This window comes from Pelodiscus sinensis, chromosome 19, assembly GCF_052426305.1.
Source record: "Pelodiscus sinensis isolate ZL-2025 chromosome 19, ASM5242630v1, whole genome shotgun sequence".
Taxonomy (NCBI): Eukaryota; Metazoa; Chordata; order Testudines; family Trionychidae; genus Pelodiscus; species Pelodiscus sinensis.
Window position 1 is genome coordinate 24433753 of NC_143070.1, and position 19016 is coordinate 24452768.

The 19016-nt window shown below is 56.5% G+C and overlaps 2 protein-coding genes across 2 annotated transcripts in view; one reads left to right on the top strand and one right to left on the bottom strand.

The window, feature by feature from the left end:
- The window catches only part of LOC142820483 (butyrophilin subfamily 1 member A1-like), a 646031-nt gene that overhangs the window by 266556 nt on the left and 360459 nt on the right, over window positions 1-19016 (bottom strand). The gene's annotated exons all lie outside the window — the stretch shown is intronic.
- On the top strand, window positions 1806-16067 carry LOC149522313 (E3 ubiquitin-protein ligase TRIM39-like). The gene is made up of 6 exons (XM_089771083.1): window positions 1806-2297; window positions 5056-5151; window positions 6145-6375; window positions 6894-6916; window positions 7006-7109; window positions 14341-16067. The coding sequence occupies exons 1-6, from the start codon at window positions 1875-1877 to the stop codon at window positions 14904-14906; spliced, it is 1443 nt and encodes a 480-aa protein (XP_089627209.1). The 5' UTR covers window positions 1806-1874; the 3' UTR covers window positions 14907-16067.

Sequence of the window (19016 nt, forward strand, 5' to 3'; positions counted from 1 at the left end):
CTTCCTCTGTCAGGGCCAGGTGCCATCACACTGCAGAGCCCCTGTACTGGGGAAGCTGGGGTTTCAGGGTGATCTCCCCACCTCAGTGCAGCCAGTGGCCTGTGCTCCCCTCTGCTAGAAATGGGAAGATCTGGGATCTTCTCAATGGGCTTCATGTCCCAGATTTCCAGTGTGACGTTGGCCCATCATCTAAGGCTTAATCTCAAGGGGAGCTTTTCCACTGATATTTTTAAAGGGGATAATAACAACTCTTGCCTGCCTCACAGGAGTGTGTAAATCCATTGGTCTGGGTGAGGTGCTTTGAGGTCGGCAGATGGAAAGTGCTGAGAAGGGCAATTTTGGGAACTGTTTTTTTGACAATTCCAAAACCTTTCTGCTTCATTCATGCAGCAGCCGCTGCTCCTGGACGGCCAGAGAATGTCAAGTGGGGACTTGATGGGATAACTCCTCCTCCCACTGTGTGACGCTGGAGCTGTTTGCCAGAAGAGACGGGTAGAGAGAGCAGGGTCCCACCCGGCCTCCTCCATCCTCACTTTACAAAGGGCTGGACAAAGAGGCAGCTAGGCCAGCCAGCCTTGTGCTGTGTGTGCAGTGTGTGTGCTGCGGGGGGGGCTGGCTCATTTGCGGCAGCAGGCCCCCTGTGCCAGCCTGTCCTCAGGGCCGGCTAAGTGGCCCGTAGGGTTGCCAGATGGTTTCAACAAAAATACCGGACACACGTGACATGACATCCCAATCGACATTCCATCTTGTTTAGAAAATACTGGACATTGATATTTTCTCAATTTGTTTCCCGGGCAGGAAGCTCAAATACTGGACTGTCCGGTTCAAAACCGGACACCTGGCAACCCTGGGCAGAGCAGTAAATGGCCCGGAGGAACAGATCCCCTTCCATGTGAGCCAGGGCCCTTCAGAGCGTCCCCACAGGTGAGCAGTGCCCTGGCCTGGCAATTAGGGGAGGGGAGAGATGAGGGAGACAGTGGAAGGGGGCGGGGCCTGGGCAGGGTTGCTGCTGCCTCCCCAAGTGTCAGCTTCACTCACTGCCCACACTTGGAATCATGGTTAAAATTACCCCCCACCCTTCCCCAACCAACATCTCCAGTGGCCCTTCTGGTTGAGGCTCTACCTCATAGGTGGCAGGTCCCAGGTCACATCCCTTCTACCCCCCTGCACAAGGGTGATTGGAACGGGGAGGGGCTCCCGCTGCCTTAAGTTCCCACCAGGCAGCAGGTTCGGAGCAAAGGCCTCTCTTTGTGTGAACCGCTGCCAGAGGGACACCGGCCGGCCGGCTGCCAGCCACTCATCTTCCCCTGGCTTGGGACTAGCTCCCAGTGCAGACTGGAGACAGGTGTGGGAACAGGGAGAGGGAAGCCGCCTACACATCGCCAGAGCCAGCAGCACAGGGTCTGGGGAAATGTACTGCAAAAACACAGGCCCTGAGCTGGTGTTTAGGCTCCTACAAGGCACATCTGGGAAGACGTGTGCTCAGCGCTCTAGGCCCCACGTCCGTGGGTTAGACACACAAAGCTGCCTGTGGAGCAGGGGATATGCTGTCCCTGCCAGACTTGCAGCAATACCGACCAGATGTGATCCTATTCTCCCCCCCCCCTTTCCCCTCTTCCCTCCAGATCTGAGGAAGTGGGTCTGGCCCACGAAAGCTCATCACCTATTAAACCATCTTGTTAGTCTTTAAAGTGCTGCATAGTTTTTCCTTTTGTTTAATTCCTGTTCTGTTTCCCTCCCCCCTTCTCTCTGCCCTGCCCCCTCTTTTCAGTTTCGCTTTCATGTTTTGTCCCTCCCCTTCCTTCCACCTCCTCTTTCTTCTTCTCCCTCAGCGTCAGCACAAGCCCGCGCCCGGCAGAGCAGGCACACGCCCGATGGCCATGGCCTCCGCAGCGACAGCAGGGGAATTGCAAGAAGAAGCCACTTGCCCCATCTGCCTGGAGTATCTGACAGAGCCGGTAACAGTCGCCTGTGGGCACAACTTCTGCCGAGCCTGCCTCACCCGGCACTGTGAGCAACAGGGAGCAAACCCCCCAGCCTGCCCCCAGTGCAGGGCCCCGTTCCAGAAGGGGCAATTCAAACCCAACACCCAGCTGAGCAACATCGTGCAGAAGCTGCAGCAGCTGGGCCCACAGCCCGGGGCAGGGCGAACGGAGGGTCGGTGTGAGAGACACGAGGAGCGTCTGAAACTCTTCTGCCAGGAGGATGGAGCCGCCATTTGTTTGGTGTGTGAGAAATCCCGGGACCACAAGTCCCACACGGTGGTGCCCGTCGAGGAGGCTGCCCAGGAGTACAAGGTAGGAGACGCTGCTGACTGTGCCTAATTAAAGCCCTGCAGACCCCAGGTTTATCCCCCTCCCAATACAGGGACAACAGTTCACAGCCGGCTGCTGTAAGGGAGGCAGCTAAATGAAAGGGGCTGGTTTTCAGAGGGGCAGTGGAAAAAGATCCAGACTTGTTTCAGCCTGACACTGGAAGTCCCCACACCCTGACAGAGAGAACAGGGCCGGCTGCTCTCTGTGCACCTGTCACCCGCCTGCCACAGGGAGTGGGCAGCAACCAGGGCTGGGCTCAATATTTGGGGGTTCCCTTTCAACACGGAACTAGCTCAAGTCCCCACCTAGTAACCCTGGCAAATTACACCCCTCCCCTGAGCTAAGTTCCCTCTAGGGGCGCACAAAGAATTCTGATCCCACCCACCGGCTCAGCAGAGCCCCCCAGCACTCCCCGTCCTGGGACGTGGAAGGCAAACTGCTGCTGGAGGTGGGCTCGGTGGGAGAGTGGGGGCCAGGGCCACATGGTGGCTGCCCAGCTGCTCCTGGGGAAGGGTTGCAAGGCAGGTGGCTGCCCCATGTGCTGGGGTTGGAGCTGGCACCTGGAGCAGCCACCTGCCACGAGGCCACACCCCAGGGCAACTGGGCAGCCATTATGTGGCCCTTCCCCCACTCTCCCACCAAGTCACCGCCAGCAGCAGCAAACCCCTACTCAGAGAAAGTTCAACTCTGGGGCTACGTCTAGACGGTAACCTTCTTCCTCAAAAGCTTATGCAAATGAAGCACGGAGTAGAATATCATCATGCTACATTTGCATAATTAATTAGGGGCTATTTTTCCACAAGAGGCTTTTTTTTGTGCAAAAAGGAGCCGTCTACACTGCTTCTTCTTGCGCAAAAGGCTTTTGCGCAAAAATGGCTGCTAATTAATTATGCAAATTAAGTGCAGAGATATTCTACTCTGCGCTTGGGTTATATAAGCTTTTGCGGAAAAAGGCTGCAGTCTAGACGTAGCCAACGTCAATTATTCTGAAATAACGTCGTGCGTGTCCACACAGCAAGCCAGTTATTTCAAAATAACTGTCAGGGTGTGTCTCCACCGCACCGTAACTCGCAGTAAGATGCTTCAGGGGTACCCAAGTTAGTCTGTGCAGGATAAACTTAAAAAACAAGAAATACTCTGGTAGCACTTTATAGACTAACAAAACATATAGATGGGATCATGAGCTTTCGTGGGCACAACCCACTTCTTCAGATGACCAGAGTGTTGTATGTCCAGAACTAAAATAAATAAGAGAGAAGGGGGTGGGGGATGGAGAAGGGAAAAAATGGGGGAGGGGGGACAAGAAGAGGCAGTGGGTATAAGAATATCAAGGGGAAAGCTGAGCTGGAATGCAACAGGAAAAACAAATGGTCTATAAGCACCTACAGACTGGATAGTCAAAAGAGGCAGATAAGAACCACAACCGTGCCGTGTAGACGTACCCTCAGAAAGCTGTTTGGCTGGATGCAAAGGCTGCTTCTCTGCCTCTCTCTCACCAGCCCCTGCCGGCTCCTGGCTCAGGGTGTCCCTGCAGCAGCATCACAGGGGTGTGAGAAGGCGCGTCCTGGGCCCTTGGGCAGGGAGAGGAGGGAGCTCGAGGGAAGAGTGAAATAGGGAGGCCTGGAGGGGGCTGAGGAAGGGGCGTGAGGGGGTTGCCCAGAGCGGGGCTGACAGGACAGGAGCACGTCGCTCTGCCGGGTGACTGTCAAAGGGGACCCAGGGTTACCACAGCCCAGGAGCAGTTATCGGTGTCTGTTCCCCCAGAGCGAGTGCATCCCCTGGGGTCTCCAGCCACATCAAAGCTCCACCCTGGCCAACTGATGGGGCTGCCCTGGTGTTGCAAAAGCCTGGGCCGACAGAGGAGAGCGGAGTGTGGGTCTAGTTCCTTCCGTCCCAACCATAGGACTGTTTGTGGCAGCAACTCTGGGCCCTGCGCTTTGGGGGGGAGGGCATGAGAATTACTGGGGGGAGCCATGGGATGTGAGTGACCCAGCAGCCTTCAACGCTCTGCCCTCTCCCAGTCAGGTCGCCCCACTTCACTGGGGTGGCAGGACGCAGAGCCCCCAGCCCCAGCCCACGGTACTCCCCATCCCCACCTGCAGTGCAAGTGGGAGCCAGGCCGGGTGGCTCCGCTTCCTGTCACCATGCTGAGCGTGGGAGGCTCGACCCCTGCTGCCAGCACCAGCCCCTCCCGGTAACCACTCAGGGGGCCTGTGGGAAGGGGTGAATGGGTGGGGGAGGGGGCATGTGAGGGGCAGGGTGGAGTGGGGCAGGCAGGGGCAGGGCTTGGGGGCAGGGAGTGGGGTGGGGACAGAGCAGGGGTGGGAAGAGGCAGGGCAGGTCCTGGAAGGAGGGGAGGTGTCCCGGCCCCACAGCCCCTCCAGCTGGATCTGGATCTGGGTCTGGGGCGTGGTGCAGCGATGTCCCTGTCCCAGCTCCTTGCTCTCACTGGCTGGAGGGACCGTTCAGGGGCTCCCCAGCCATTTCCCCTCTGGCCCATGTGCAGGGACGTGGCACCTGGGCTAACACACGAGGGTGGAGTTGCCATGAGTAGCTGCGTGAGGCAGAGCCCCTGCTCGGAGCCGGGCATCTCTGCTCCATGGAGCGTTTGGGGCTGGCAGAGCCGAGCGGCTGCCTCCTTCCAGGCCGGGTCCCTGCGTGTGTACGGCCGGTGTGTACGGCGCTCGCCGCCCCTCAGACAGGCAGATAACGGCTGTTTGTCTCCCACGATGCCCTGCAGGAGAAACTCCAGGGGGCCCTGGGCCCGCTCAGGAAGCAGCTGGAGGAGGCCCAGGCACTGACGTCTAAAGAGGAGAAGAAAACCACAGAGTGGCAGGTGGGTGTCTGGGTTTCTCTCCCCGAGCCCTTCCTCCGGCAGCGTTCCCGGGGCGAAGGAGCTGAAAGCTCCAGGACGAGGCTATGAACCTGCTCTGGCAGATCAAGGCTAGTTGTGGATGTGTCTGCCCATGGTGCCATCGACACCCCCACTGCAGCCGGGACACCCCCTGAACGACCAGAGCCAGGGCGGGTCTCAGCCTCTGCTGCCATCGTCTGGCCCCCTCATCCCAGTCACCTGCTGCTGCTCCTGTGACCTTCCCTGGCCTTGTCTGTAGCCAGGGAGTGAACGTCTGTTCTGGTTCCCCGGCCAGTTATAGCGAGATCCCCGCTGAGAGTGTAGAGGTCTGAGGAGGACGCTGGCTGGTCGCTGGGCACGTGGCCAGGCTGGGTGAGGCCAAAGCCAGCCCTGGCAACGCCCTGAGGGCCCAACACCCACATGAGCCCCAGGACAACACCCACAGGGCTATTGGCACCAGCCCTCAATGCTGAACATGCAGCCCTGGGAGCCTCTTGTCAAGAATGAGCATCGCCCACATCTTGCTTCGATGGGTCCGCTTGGTGTGTGAGTGCCCAGCCCTGCGCACCCAACTCTCCTTCCCCACAGATGCCTTGTGCTGCTCCCCTTCCCTCCCCATACATCTCTCTTGTTCTCTCGATTTCTTCTCTCTCCCATGTCCATCCCATTCCGCCTGCAATAACAGACGGCGGCTTTACCTGGCACCCTGGATAACCCTGCTACGGGACTGGCCCTGTTCACTCTGAGCTAAAACCAGCCCTTTATGGTACAAACAGCAAGGAGTCTGGTCTCCTTATGGCATTTGCTGAAGCAGCCTGACACAGCTACCTCACTGAAACCTCCTGGTGTGTTTCCCAAAGAAGTAACTGTCCTTACAACCTCACTCAGAGCTGATTCTCCCTGCTTCACAGACAGAGGCCCAGCCTGTAACTGACTGGTGTTTTCTCTGTGTCTTTCCTATTTTCCTTTCTCCAGAGTAAAGTGCAGGCAAAGCGGGAGATGATTGCGGGTGAATTTAACAAGCTGCACACGCTGCTGAGGGAGGAAGAGCAGCTGCTTCTGCAGAGGCTGGCGGAGGAGGAGCGGGAGACTCTGCAGAGGCTCCAGAAAAATGTCACCAAACTCTCCCAGCAAAGTGCCTCCCTGCAGCAGCTGATCACAGAGATGGAGGGGAAGTGTCAGCAGCCGGTTGTCGAGTTGCTGAAGGTGAGATCGCATCGAAACGCGGCCTCCAGCCAGAATTACAGCTCAGATCCATGGGCCTGGATCCCAAGAATGGGAATAAATGTGCTATGTGCGGTGCTCACAGACAATATTGGGCCAAGGGCTCCCTCGGTTCCAAACGGTGCAGTTTGGGTGGGAGGGGAATCATGGAGATCCAGGGAGGCCCTGGGAGATTAAATGTTTGTTGTAAAAATGATACTGGGCTAAACCCATCCCTGTGACTCCAGAGCATTGGACTCAACCAGTCGCTAAACACGGATACAGAGGCGGGGTTCCTAGGAAGAAGAATCATTTAACTAAATTCCCGTCCGACCTACAAACAATGAATTGAGTGTAAATGCAAAACGACGCAGGAGGTTTTGCCGCAGAACAGTGCAGCCTGGGACAGGGTGGGGGGGTTCATCTATTCTCTGTATGAAATGCTGCTGCCTGGGTGGGGAATCGCTCCGATTTATGCCCCTGGTGTTCACACAGAGCATCGATTCTCTTTCTCCTTTCAGGACGTGAAAAGCACATTGAGCAGGTGCGTGTCCTTCCCTCATATTCCTGGTGGAGGCCCTGTGGTGATGCCAGTGCAGGGCAGCTGACGATTCTGGGATGTTTGCTTCCTAGGAGTGAAAACATGAAGCTCCAGGGACCCGAACCCGTTCCTACTGACCTGCAGCGCGGGTATAAAATTTGTCTTGATTTGAGGGAAGCTCTGAACAGATTTGCAGGTGAGTGGAGCCCCTGGGACATCGAGCTGTTTGGTGCCGGGGGCTCAGGGCAGAGCCTGGGGCCCCAGGACACACGTGGACCTGGCTGGGAGCTGTGCGGTAGCTGGAGGCTGATGGGCTCAGTGCTGGGGAATTTGCCTGCTGCTCACACCCACCTGCTGGCACTTGCCAGGGATCTGACCTGGCCCCATCACCCTGACCCTCCCTGAGGCCATTGAGCAGGTGCTGGGAGGCCTGGCCTGGGCCCATGTGTTGGGGGCTGCACAGAGGGGTCCTGGGAATGTGTCTGTGTCTCTCTTCAGGCGCATGGGTGGTGCTGCCCGGGTATGTAGGCAAACCTGCCGTGTCTGCAGCACCTGGTGTGAGAGTCTCCAGTGCGTCTGCCCCAGGGCTGGGTGAGGGGAGTCAGGGGGAGGGAGGTTGGGGCAGTCGCTAACTGGGGACACCTGTACCCCAGGGGCTGGGCGGGGCTCTGTGGCCAGTGCCCGCGCTGGGAGACGCCAGGGCAGCGGCAGAGGGTCTGTGCCGCTCGCAGGGCCCAGGGGACACGTCGCTCTGGGCAGAGAGTTCAGGCTGGAGCCGAGTCTCCACTGGCAGCCGGGTCTGTGGGCTGAGATCTGGACTGGGAGGGGGGGGGGATTTTCCTGGCCAGGGCACATTTCACAGCCACCCTGGAGTGTCCCAGCTGGTGCCCTGAGCCCGGCCTCCCCGTCACCTTGTGGGGCTGGGGCTGGGGACAGTCCGTCCCTGCCGGTCACTGGGGCCTGGGCGCCTCAGCTGCTCAGGCAGGTTTGCAGAGGGGCTGGGCAATCGGGTGCTGATGGTTCATCGGCAGAACAATTCGATTTGGGGTCCAGTGAAACTGCTCCCGGCCCCAGGCTGAGTTTGCTGGCGAGTGTCCATGGACAGAGCCAGGTGCCGCCGCTTCCCTTCCAGCCTGTAGCCCAGGGGCGGGGACCCAGCTGGGAGCCCCAGGTCCCATCCCTGTGTGGGGCAGGGCAGGGATGGGAATGTGGGTCCCCCCTCAGGTGGGGGCTGGAACCGCTGGGCTCCGGGGGTCTGACGTGGGGTCCCTCAGTCTCTGTTGCTGCAGATGCTCCCTGGGTCTAAACACGGCCCTGGGCCCTGGGCAGAGCGTGGGGGTGAGCCTGGCTCTGCAGCACAGTGGGGCGGCCCCACCTGGGAACCCAGAGTCCAGCCCCCAGCCCCAGCGACCTGCAATTACTGACCCATAACTCAGTGAGGGGAGGGGCACGGCCCCGGCACAGCAGTGTCTGAGGCCGTGGGAGCCGGGTTCCCTGGCACCGATGCACCTGCCCCCGTGCAAACGCCCGGCGCAGCCACGTGGGTGTGAACTGGGACTGGCCCCAGGGCAGCTTCTCCCAGGTGGAGGGGCAGGAAATGGGGAATTGCCCCTCCCCCTCCCCACTGCCCTCATTAGCAACAGCCCATTGGTTTGCAGTTGCACCCCCCTCCCATCCTCCACTGCCCTGCCCCTCCTAGGAGCCCTGGGGGGGGCTGGGCTGGGGTGGTGGAGGCCTGTCCCCTCCCCTTCCTATGTCCGTCCTTACGCTCCACCCCTCAATCCCCCTGGCACCTGCCCTTTCCCTTCCCCTCCCCACAGCCTCCTGGTTCCGCCTCCTTCCCTCACTGCCTTCCCAACACCTGCCCCCTGCCTCCTTCTTCTCTGTGCCCAGCCCCTCACCGCCCTCTGCCCCCGGTTCTCCTCACGCCCCTCTGCACCCTCACATGTGACTTGCCCCACCCCCCATCTTCCTCATGTCCCCTCCTTTCACCTCCTCTGCCCCGGCACCCACTGCTCCCTCCCCTCCCCCTCCCTTTTGTCTGCCCCTCCCTTCCCCCTTCTGTCCCCTGGCACCTGCCCCTCCCCCTGCCCTCTGGTGCCCTCCCTTCCCTCGCCCCCTTCAGCCTCCAGTAGCTGCTTCACACCTGGCCCCTTCTTGGCCCTGGTGCCTGTCACACTCCAGGCTGCACCCCTGAGCCCTGGCACCTGCTGCTTGTACCTTGTAGCCCCTGACATCCCCCCCATTCCCTTGCCCTCCCGTCCCCTGGCACCTGCCCCTCCTCCCGCCCCTTGTGCCCTCTGGCCCCTGGCATCTGCCCCACGTAGGCCTCAGCATGAGCCCTTCCCTGACCCCCTGTGCCTGCCCCTCCCCTCCCCTCTGCCTCCCGATACCTGCACCCTCCCGCTCCCCAAACCACTGGTGCCAGCCCCTTTGTGCTCCCCTCCCCCGGCCCCCTGGGCCCATCTCTCCCCGCTGCTTTCCCAGCGCAGGTCCCTGCCTTTGGCCCCCTTTGGGCCCCCTGATGTTTGCTCCTTCCCCTCCCTCCTCCTCCAGCCCATTGGTGCCCTTCCCTCCCGTCTGGGTCCTGCCCCTCCACTCACCTTCCCCTAACTTCTGGGTCCTGCCCCTCCACTCACCTTTCCTCTGCCCCCTTGTGCCCTCCCTTCTCCTCACCCAACTCTCCACCCTCCTCTGCTCCCCTGTTCCCTTGTCCCCACTCTGCCCCCTGGTGCCTGCCCGGCTCCTCTCTGCCCTGCTTGTCTCTGCCCCTCTGCTCTGCCCTTCCCCCTCCACCCCTGGTACTGCTCCTTCCCTTGCCCATCTCTGTTCTCCTGGCACCTGCCCTGCATGCCCCTCCCCCTTGATAACCACCCTCCCCATGCTGCCCTTTTGCCCCCTGGGGTCTGCCCCCCATGTCCCACCTCTCTATTTCCCCTCATCACCTGGCCGGCCAGTCTCCCACCCCCTCCTTGCCCCTGGGGCCACGTGAGGCCTGGAGGATGCTGGCAGCTGGGGAGAACGTGAGTCAGGAAGTGTCATTTCCCCTTCACTGCACACAGGGGCCAGGGGCACCCAGTGACGTGACCAGGCAGCGAGACTGACCCACACAAAGGCAGCGTTTCCTCAGGCAGCGCAGTCGGCCGGCGGGACTCTGCCCGGGGGGGGGGGGGGGGGGGTGTAAAGGCCAAAGTCACAGCATGGTCAGAAGGGGCAAGATCCGTTCACGGAGGGTCGCTCCACCAGTGGCTCTGAGCCAGGGTGGGCAGGGATGCGCCTGCCTGTTCTGAGTGTCCCTAGTCTCTGTGGACTGGATACTGGGAGTGGGCGACAGGGCAGGGATCACGAGACGATTCCCTCCTCTGCTCATTCCCTCTGGCTGCTCCAGGCGCTGCAGTGGCAGGAGGCAGGACACTGGGCAGAGGGACCAGGGGTCTGGCCCAATATGGCTGATTTTGCATAAATATTAATTATAATAACACCATTAATACAGAAACTCCCCCAGACACTGGCCTGTCGCGTTAGCGATGTCGTGACACAACAGCCTTGGCAATGAATGGATTTGAAAAGTCTTGGCCTCCTAGGAAACGTGTTTTTCTATCCGGTTCCCAGGCACTAAGCAGGGCGCTGGAGTGACGTCTCTGAAACAGTCCTACAGACCCATGTTTTGGCTGCTGCTGTTTGCTGCGCCACCGTTCCCTCTACTGCTCTGTCCCCAACGGCCTGGCACCGGCACCTTCTGCTGCCCCCCCTCCACGTGCCTTCAGCCAGTCCCTCAAGGTCCCACCAGCTCTGGGCGATGGCAGCTCTGAGCGCAGAACCTCGTGGCTAGTGCAGGCCGGGCTCCCCCTCACCCGCACACTGTCCCCAGCAGGGCTCGGCCCTGAGAGCTCTGTGACTGCAGTTCTAGCCGTCACTGACCCAAGCCAAAGGCTCCGTCCGGCCCAGGCAGCTCTGTCTGCTCGGGAGAGAGGGGCCGGCAAACCCCTGGGCCACCCGCCCTCCCCTCACCAGCCCCCGGCAGCCCCACCCTGCTCCCCAGCACAGGGCGTGTGGGGGCGGCCAGGGCTTAACCTGTCACCAGAGAGGGGCCGGGCTCCAGCATGTTTGTTATTTTCCCAACTGATGGGCCAAGCCCAGAGGTGCCGGGGCTGGGAACTGCCAGGCCCAGAGGTCTCAGAGGGGCCAATTGAGTCTGTATCTTAAAAAACCCTCAAAAAACAACGCATGCTCCTGTAGCACCTGAGAAACCAATAACAAATCTAGTCATCTCTCTGCGTATGTCTACACTAGCCCCCTAGGCTATCCTGGGCTTCATTTGCATCTTCCCAGACGCCGCCATTTTTAAATTCCGGCCCGTGGCTACACGTGGCATGGAATAGGTAGCTTGAATTAGGATCTCTGATACTAATTTTGTTTCAGCTACACCAGACTAACACGGCTACATTTCTATCAGTCGTCTCTCTGTTAGTCTGTGGGCACTGCAGGACTGTAAGCCCAGAGGTGCCGGGGCTGGGAACTGACGAGCCCAGAGGGGCCAGAGCTGAGCCCTGACAAGCCCCATCACAGATTTGGTGCTGAGGGTCCCTCCCCCAGGCAGGCCCAGCCCAGCTCTACTGCTGCCTGTCACTCAGACACTAAAAGGGTCCCAACATTTCCTGACCCCACATGGCACCTCAGTGGTTTGTGCCCAGCCCCAGGCAGAACGGATCCCGGGCAGCCCAGCTCTGTGGGCCAGGCCCCAGGCAGGGCAGGTGTGTCCCTGGCAATACAGGCTGGGCCTGGCATCATCCCAATCCGGCTCCTCATGAGCTGTCCCGGGGGAGGGGCTCCCTCAGACCCTGTTTACACACTAAGGCTACGTCTAGACTGGCCACAAATTCCGGAAAAGGGATGCAAATTAGGTAAATCAGCATAGGGAAATCCGCGGGGGATTTAAATATCCCCCGCGGATTTAAATAAACATGTCCGCCACTTTTTTTCCGGATTGGGGAAAAGCCGGAAAAGAGCGTCTAGACTGGCACGATCCTCCAGAATAAAGCCCTTTTCCAGAGGATCTCTTATTCCTACCTGAGTATAAGAGATCCTCCAGAAAAGGGCTTTATTCCGGAGGATCGCGCCAGTCTAGATGCTTTTTTTCCGGCTTTTCCCCAAGCTGGAAAAAAAGCGGCAGACATGTTTATTTAAATCTGCGGGGGATACTTAAATCCCCCGCGGATTTCCCTATGCTGACTTACCTGATTTGCATCCCTTTTCCAGAATTTGTGGCCAGTCTAGACGTAGCCGAGTGGTTCAGCCAGGGCAGCCGCATCAGCGCCATTGACACCGGCACAGACAGCAGCTGGGAGAGCTTGTCCGGGCCCTGCTGTCTCACCCGCCCTGCGCTCTCAGGGGAGAGTCAGGAGCTGCCCAGTGGACCAGCAGAGCGTTCACATGGCCACAGCCCGTGTGTCTCCTGGGTGCGCCTCAGTGCACATCATAAAATGTATTCCGCACACGGCTAGGAACAACTGGAGGGAGCACTGCTGTACACCCCCCCAGAGGTCCTAGGGAAATCCCGGCTGGAACCTGCCCCTCCCTTCACCCCCCTCCCTCTGTCCTCATGGTACCTGTTTCTCTTGACGCCATTACCCCCTTCTGCTCCTCTCGTCTGCCCCTCCCCTTCCCTCTCCCAGCATAAGCCTGTCCCCTCCCCCCAGCCCTACTCCACTGACACCTTCCCACTCCTCCTTCCCGTTCCCTTCACTGTCTCCCCCTTGATCCCCGTTAGCCCTAGTGCCTGCCCCTCCCCTGCCCCATTGCTGCCATCCCACCTGCTTACCTCTGCCCCCTGCCTTTAATCCCTCCCCCAGTGCCTCTCTAGCCCCCTGGCACCCACCCTTCCCACCCACTGCAAATAAAACCTTCTCTCCCCCCATCTGCCCTGGTGCCTTCCCCATCCCTGTCCCCCGGCATTTGTCTCTCCCCCACCCTGCCCCTTCTTGCTTCCCCTTTCTCCTCCTGCCCTGCCCCCTCCCCTCAGCACAAGCCCCTTTCCTCTCCCCCACCCCCATCCTGCTACCTGCCCCCTCCTCTCACATTTCCTCCACCTTCCCCTTAGTTCTCCCTGCCCCTCTCCCTCTGCCCCCCTGACCCTGCATCCCTCATCCCCCTCCAGCCCCTGGTACAAGCCCCTCTGGTCACTGCTCCTCTGCCTCCCTGAGGCCCCTCTCTGCCTTCACCTCCGTCAGAGTCACAGAACTGGCAGAGACCTCGAGAGTCATCGAGTCCAGTCCCCTGCCCTCACGGCAGGACCAAGCACCATCCAGACCATCCCTGACAGGTGTGTGTCCAACCTGCTCTTCAATATCTCCAGGGATGGAGACTCCACAGCCCCCCCCTCCCCAGGCAACTTATTCCAGTGTCTCACCCCCAACAGGCAGGAAGTTTTTCCTAATGTCCAACCTCAACCTCCCTTGCTGCAGTTTAAGCCCCTTGCTGCTTGTCCTGTGCTCAGAGGCCAAGGAGAACAATTTGTCTCCCTCCTCCTGTGACACCCTTTCAGGTACCTGAAAATCACTCTCATGTCCCCTCTCAGTCTGCTCCTTTCCAAACCAAACAAGCCCAATTCCTCCAGCCTCCCCTCCTAGCTCATGTTCTCTCGACCTTTCATCGTTCTTGTTGCTCTTCTCTGGACCTTCTCCAATTTCTCCACCTCTCTCCTGAAATGTGGGGCCCAGCACTGGACACAAGACTCCAGCTGAGGCCTGATCAGCGCAGGGCAGAGCGGAAGGACGACTCCTTGTGTCTCGCTCACAGCGCTCCTGGGAATCTGCCTCCCTGGGGCCTGCTCTTCCCTCTGCCCCTCTGCCTGCCTGGGGTCTCCTCCCTGGGCCCCCCTTTGGGTCCTCTGGTGTAGGCCCCACCCCATCTCTGCTGCACTGGTGCCCACATCTCCTCCCCCCTCTGCCTGCCTAGGGCCTGCCCTTCCCCACACTCCTCTGTCTGCCCCTGTGCCCCTCTGCTCCCTTCCTCCCCCTCTGCCCCCTGGGGCCCACCCCTCCCTCTGCCCTCCTTGCATCTGCCCCTCCACCCAGCCCTCCTGGGGACTGCCCCTTCTCTCACCCCTCTGTGGCCTTGTGCCTGCTCCTCTTGCCCCACATTGGCCCTATGGTTCCTCCTTCCTCTCCACCCCTCCCCCTCTGCCCCATCATCTGCCCCTCCCCTTCCTCTCCCAGCATTACCCTGCCCCATCCCCCACTTGCAGCTTGCCGCCCCTCCCCCGCTCCTCCTGCCCTTTTCCCGCTCTGTGTCTCCTCACCGGCAGAGGGGCCCTAACTCTCCTCAGACCCCCCCACACAGCGATTAACGGGGGGGGAGGTTAATTTCCCGCTGACCCCAGGGACCCGCCCCTGCCCCCGGCCCTGACTCTGTGACTCTCTCCCCAGTGGACGTGACGCTGGATCCAGACACGGCAAATCCCAAACTCATCCTGTCTGAGGATCGGAAACGTGTGAGAGACGGAGACACCCGCCAGGATCTGCCCGACACCCCCGAGAGATTTGACACTTGTGTGTTTGTCCTGGGTGCTGCAGGCTTCACAGGTGGGAGGCGTTACTGGGAGGTGGAGGTGGGAGACAAGACAGGCTGGGACCTGGGGGTTTGCAGGGAATCTGTGAGCCGGAAGGGGAAGGTCACACTCTCTCCTGAGGATGGATACTGGGTCGTGTGGCTGAGGGACGGGGGATACGAGGCCCTCACCTCCCCCCCGACCCCACTCCCCGTGAGCGCCAGGCCCAGCTGGGTGGGGATTTTCCTGGACTACGAGGCGGGCGAGGTCTCGTTTTACAATGTGACTGACAGGTCCCATCTCTTCACCTTCACCGGCACCTTCTCCGGGACGCTCCGCCCTTTCTTCTGTCCCTATCTCAACGCCGGGGGCACCAACGCGACTCCCCTGACCATCTGCCCGGTGCCGGCCCAGGCGGGAGGGATTTCCTGCCCCCAACAGTGACCCTGCGGCACCGACTGGCCCCTCCTCCCAGGGGAGGGGCTAGTTACTGCAGGTATCTGGACATTTTGTGCCAACTGGTCACTGCCCCTTTCCCTTTGCAATTGGAGCCTTCAGTGGAAAATCAGACACATGGAAGCCTAGGCTGAGTGAATGGGACCCCCTGGCTGGAAGGAGTCCAGGCTGCCTTTCCCCCCCGCCCCGGGTTTACTGCACCCCAGCACAGGGTGAGGCTGGTAAGAAACACGGCCAGACAGTGGGTGGGGTTTGCTGCCCTCACCTTGCCCCGTCCCCTGGGCCAGGGAGCACAGATGGTACGGGAGGGGGGATGGGACCTCACTTCTCTCAGTTTTCTACTGCTGTGAAATCTCAATGTCGAACATGAAAGAAAAAATGTCTTCTAATTTAGAAACGTGTTACTGTATCAAGGTGTCGGCACAACATTTTCCTTTAAATTTCAACAGTTTTTTATTAAAAATCAATTTTTAGAAATGGAATTATTGACCTTTATTCTTCCCTCATGTCGATATTGACATTTGACAAGTTTACATTTGTATATATCATGTGTATTTCAGCTGTGACACTTCAAGAAATCCAAAACATTTCTCTGAACCCAATTCATTATGGCATTGTCCGACTGTTCAGTCACAATGTCCATGTGTCATAACCAGCACAGCAACATACGTATGTGACTCTCCCTCACTCTCATCTTGATTGGCTCTCTCTAGACAGCAGAGCACATACACCCCATACAGCGCTGCACCTTTGAACATTCATAGGTGAAAAAACATAGAATGAATCAACCAATCTCGTTTGATCCATGTGATTTTGTAACATTCTTTGAACTTCTGGCTGCGTTAATTCATGCGATTTTCAACTTTCTAGCCACATATAATTGGTAATCAAGATATAGCCCCTCTCTGCCTGCTTCTGCATCATTTAATACCACTCCTTCCTCAGTCTGACATCCTGCCTTCCTCTCCATAGAAATCTCTGCTGCAATATCCTCTTTAGTTTATTTGGGTATTACCTGGGGGTACGTCTACACTAGCTCGTTAGTTCGAACTACGTAGGGTAATGAGGGTAAGCGGAGTTGCAAATGAAGGCCGGGATTTAAATATTTAAATATTCATTTGCATGTTCCCGGGCGCCACCATTTTTAAATCTCCCTTAGTCTGAACTCCGTGCCCGCAGCTACACGCGGCACGGAGTAGGTAGTTCAAATTAAAGATCCTAATTCAAACTACCATTACTCCTCATTCCACGAGAAGTAACGGTAGTTCGAATTAGGATCTTTAATTCGAACTACCTACTCCGTGCCACGTGTAGCCGCAGGCACAGAGTTCGGACTAAGGGGGATTTAAAAATGGCGGCGCCCGGCAAGATGCAAATGAAGCCTGGGATATTTAAATCCTGGGCTTCATTTGCAACTTCGAATGCCTACATTAGCCACCCTAGTTCGAACTAGGGTGGCAGTGTAGACATACCCTGAACGATTTTGAAATAACAAAATTGGACTTAAGAACTCCTGCTTCAACAAATTCAAATTGCGGGTCCTTACTATGGGGAGCCCTCAAAATTAGTCCAGGGAAGGCTCCGATAATGTGGACGCACAGCCTCGAATTAGAGCCCCTGAAAGCGCTGGGGAGTAATTAGTCTGAATTACCCTGGGGAGTCGTTATTTCGAAATAGCAGCACCAGCTTGTCCACATTACTGCTATTTCAAAATAACCATTTTGAAATTAGTGTTAGTCCTCGAGGAAAGCAGGAGTATAGATTTCAAAATAAGTGGCAGCGTGGACACTCCACTTATGAATTTAACTGAAGAGAGGTTATTTAAAAAATAAAGCCCCAGTGTAGATCAAGGCTAAGTGTTGTAATTCTAGGGAAGAAAAATCTTCATTTTCCTTAGGGATTGGCTGACCAAGAAGTAGGATGTAATGGTTTTGCAAGATCAACACTTACATTGTTTTATTGTTTAGCTACGTAACAATAACCTCCCACAAACAATTCTATATTTGCATGTTACACTTTCATAGAGTTTCCACTACCCTAATAAAAATGCTATAAAGAGAATACGCTTTGTTTTCTGTTGTAATCGATATATTTGAAAACACAGAAAAACACCTAACGCATTTAGAATAAATTTAATTTGGTATTGTATTATTGTTTAATAGTGGGATCAAAACTCTGATAATCATGATCCATTTTTTAAACTAAGTCATTTTGAGTTAATCACTTGAGTAAACCAAGATTAATTGACAGTCCTAGTTCGATCTCTTATTGAAATTTTCCCACAGTGGAGGAACCTGCACATTTTTTTATCCTACATGGGTTCTGTGACAGAAGTGTCTCTTACCCTCAGGGCATTTTTATAGTGTCTGCCTCCTGTGTGACCGGCAGTCCAAACATTTATAAGGTCTCTCGCTTGTGTGGATTCTCCGATGGTTAATAAGGCCTGAGCATGGACTGAAGCTTTTCTCACACTCAGCACATTTATGGGGTTTGTCTCCCATGTGCAGCCCCCAATGGGCAGTAAGATTTGAGCTCTGACTGAAGCTTTTCCCATAGTCCAGGCATTTATAGGGTCTCTCTTCCATGTGCAGTCTCCGATGGGTAATAAGATTTGAGCACCAACTGAAACTTTTACCACAGTCCAAGAATTTATAGTGCAGGGCTACTAAACACATGGCCTGCAACGTAGTTTGGGTTTATGGTGCTGTTTGGATTGATGTGTGTTTAGTAGTTAAATTCCTGGACTGTTGTGAAACCAAAACAAAAAAGGAGTCAATATGGCTGTGTCTACACTGGCCGCCTATTACGAAATAGGCATGCTAATGTAGAACTTTGGAAAAGGCAAATGCGCAGGGGATTTAAATATCCCCCGCGGCATTTGCATTTTCATGGCTGCCGCTTTTTTCCGGCTTGGAGATAAGCCGGAGAAAAGCATCCAGACTGGCGCGATCCTCCGGAATAAAGCCCTATTCCGGAGGATCTCTTATTCCTACTTGCAAGAGATCCTCCGGAATAGGGCTTTATTCTGGAGGATCGCGCCAGTCTGGACGCTCTTTTCCGGCTTTTCCCCAAGCCGGAAAAAAAGCGGCGGCCGTGTTTATTTAAATCCCGTGGGGGATATTTAAATCCCCCGCGGATTTCCCTATTCCAAAGTTCTAAATTAGCATGCCTATTCCGAAGAAGGGGCCAGTCTAGACGTAGCCATAGTGTATTGTGTTTGTGTGTGTGATGTAGTTCCTAATGTGCTGCTGCAGCATCTGCAGCTTGACCTAGACAATGAGTATTATGTACTATTTCCAAAACTGGTAAATATCAACTTACCTAAAAAAAAACCAAAGTTCATGTTGAACCTTGGGTCCGGGATTCTTGGATGTTGCTGGACAGAGGTTGCTGGCAGCTGGGAGCACAGATGGTAAAGCAGAGGTCTTACACTCAATTTACCTTATGGCCAGTCCTCAACCGAAATCCCTGAACCCAAATGTAGCAACTTTATTTGAGCTAAAGAGGATGAAATTCAATCAGGAGTAATGTAAAGTGCTTCACTTAGGAAGGAACAATCAGTTCCACACATGGACACGACAGAGGTGTTTTTTGTAAAAAAATATTGTTACACATGCTGTAGATCAGGGCTATTCACATGCGGCCTATAGCCTGCTTGTTTGCAGCCCACGGTACGCTTTGGGCTTACGCAGGGCTGAACACGTGGCCCACAGGTGGGCCCCTTTGAACATGGCCTCCACTGGAAACATGCTCTATAACAGAAATAGAATGGTCTTCTGTTGAGATGTGTATTAGTAGTTCAATTCCTCAACTGTCATTGCTCATTAAAAGTGCTGTCACATGGGTGGAAATCAGGTAACTATTGCATTTTATTAATATCAGCAGAACTGACTTAAATGGGGCCTCCATGTTGTGTAGTCTTGCCTTAATCTTTGTATTCATGCCCGTCAGTGTGAATGAAGTTATTTGCATATATTTGCATATACATACAACAACCACACTTAAGCTGTGGCCCTCCGCCTGTGCTGTGAGTATCATTGTAGCCCCCGGGGCTTCCAAAGTTGAGTAGCCCTGCTGTAAATGCTCCCCCCACTGGGG

Excerpts from the sequence above, each read along its gene's own strand:
- LOC149522313 (XM_089771083.1), top strand. The coding sequence starts at position 1,875 with ATGGCCATGGCCTCCGCAGCGACAGCAGGGGAATTGCAAGAAGAAGCC. Across the intron at positions 5,152-6,144 it reads AGAAAACCACAGAGTGGCAG|AGTAAAGTGCAGGCAAAGCG; the intron begins GTGGGTGTCTGG and ends TCCTTTCTCCAG. Across the intron at positions 6,917-7,005 it reads GTGAAAAGCACATTGAGCAG|GAGTGAAAACATGAAGCTCC; the intron begins GTGCGTGTCCTT and ends TTTGCTTCCTAG.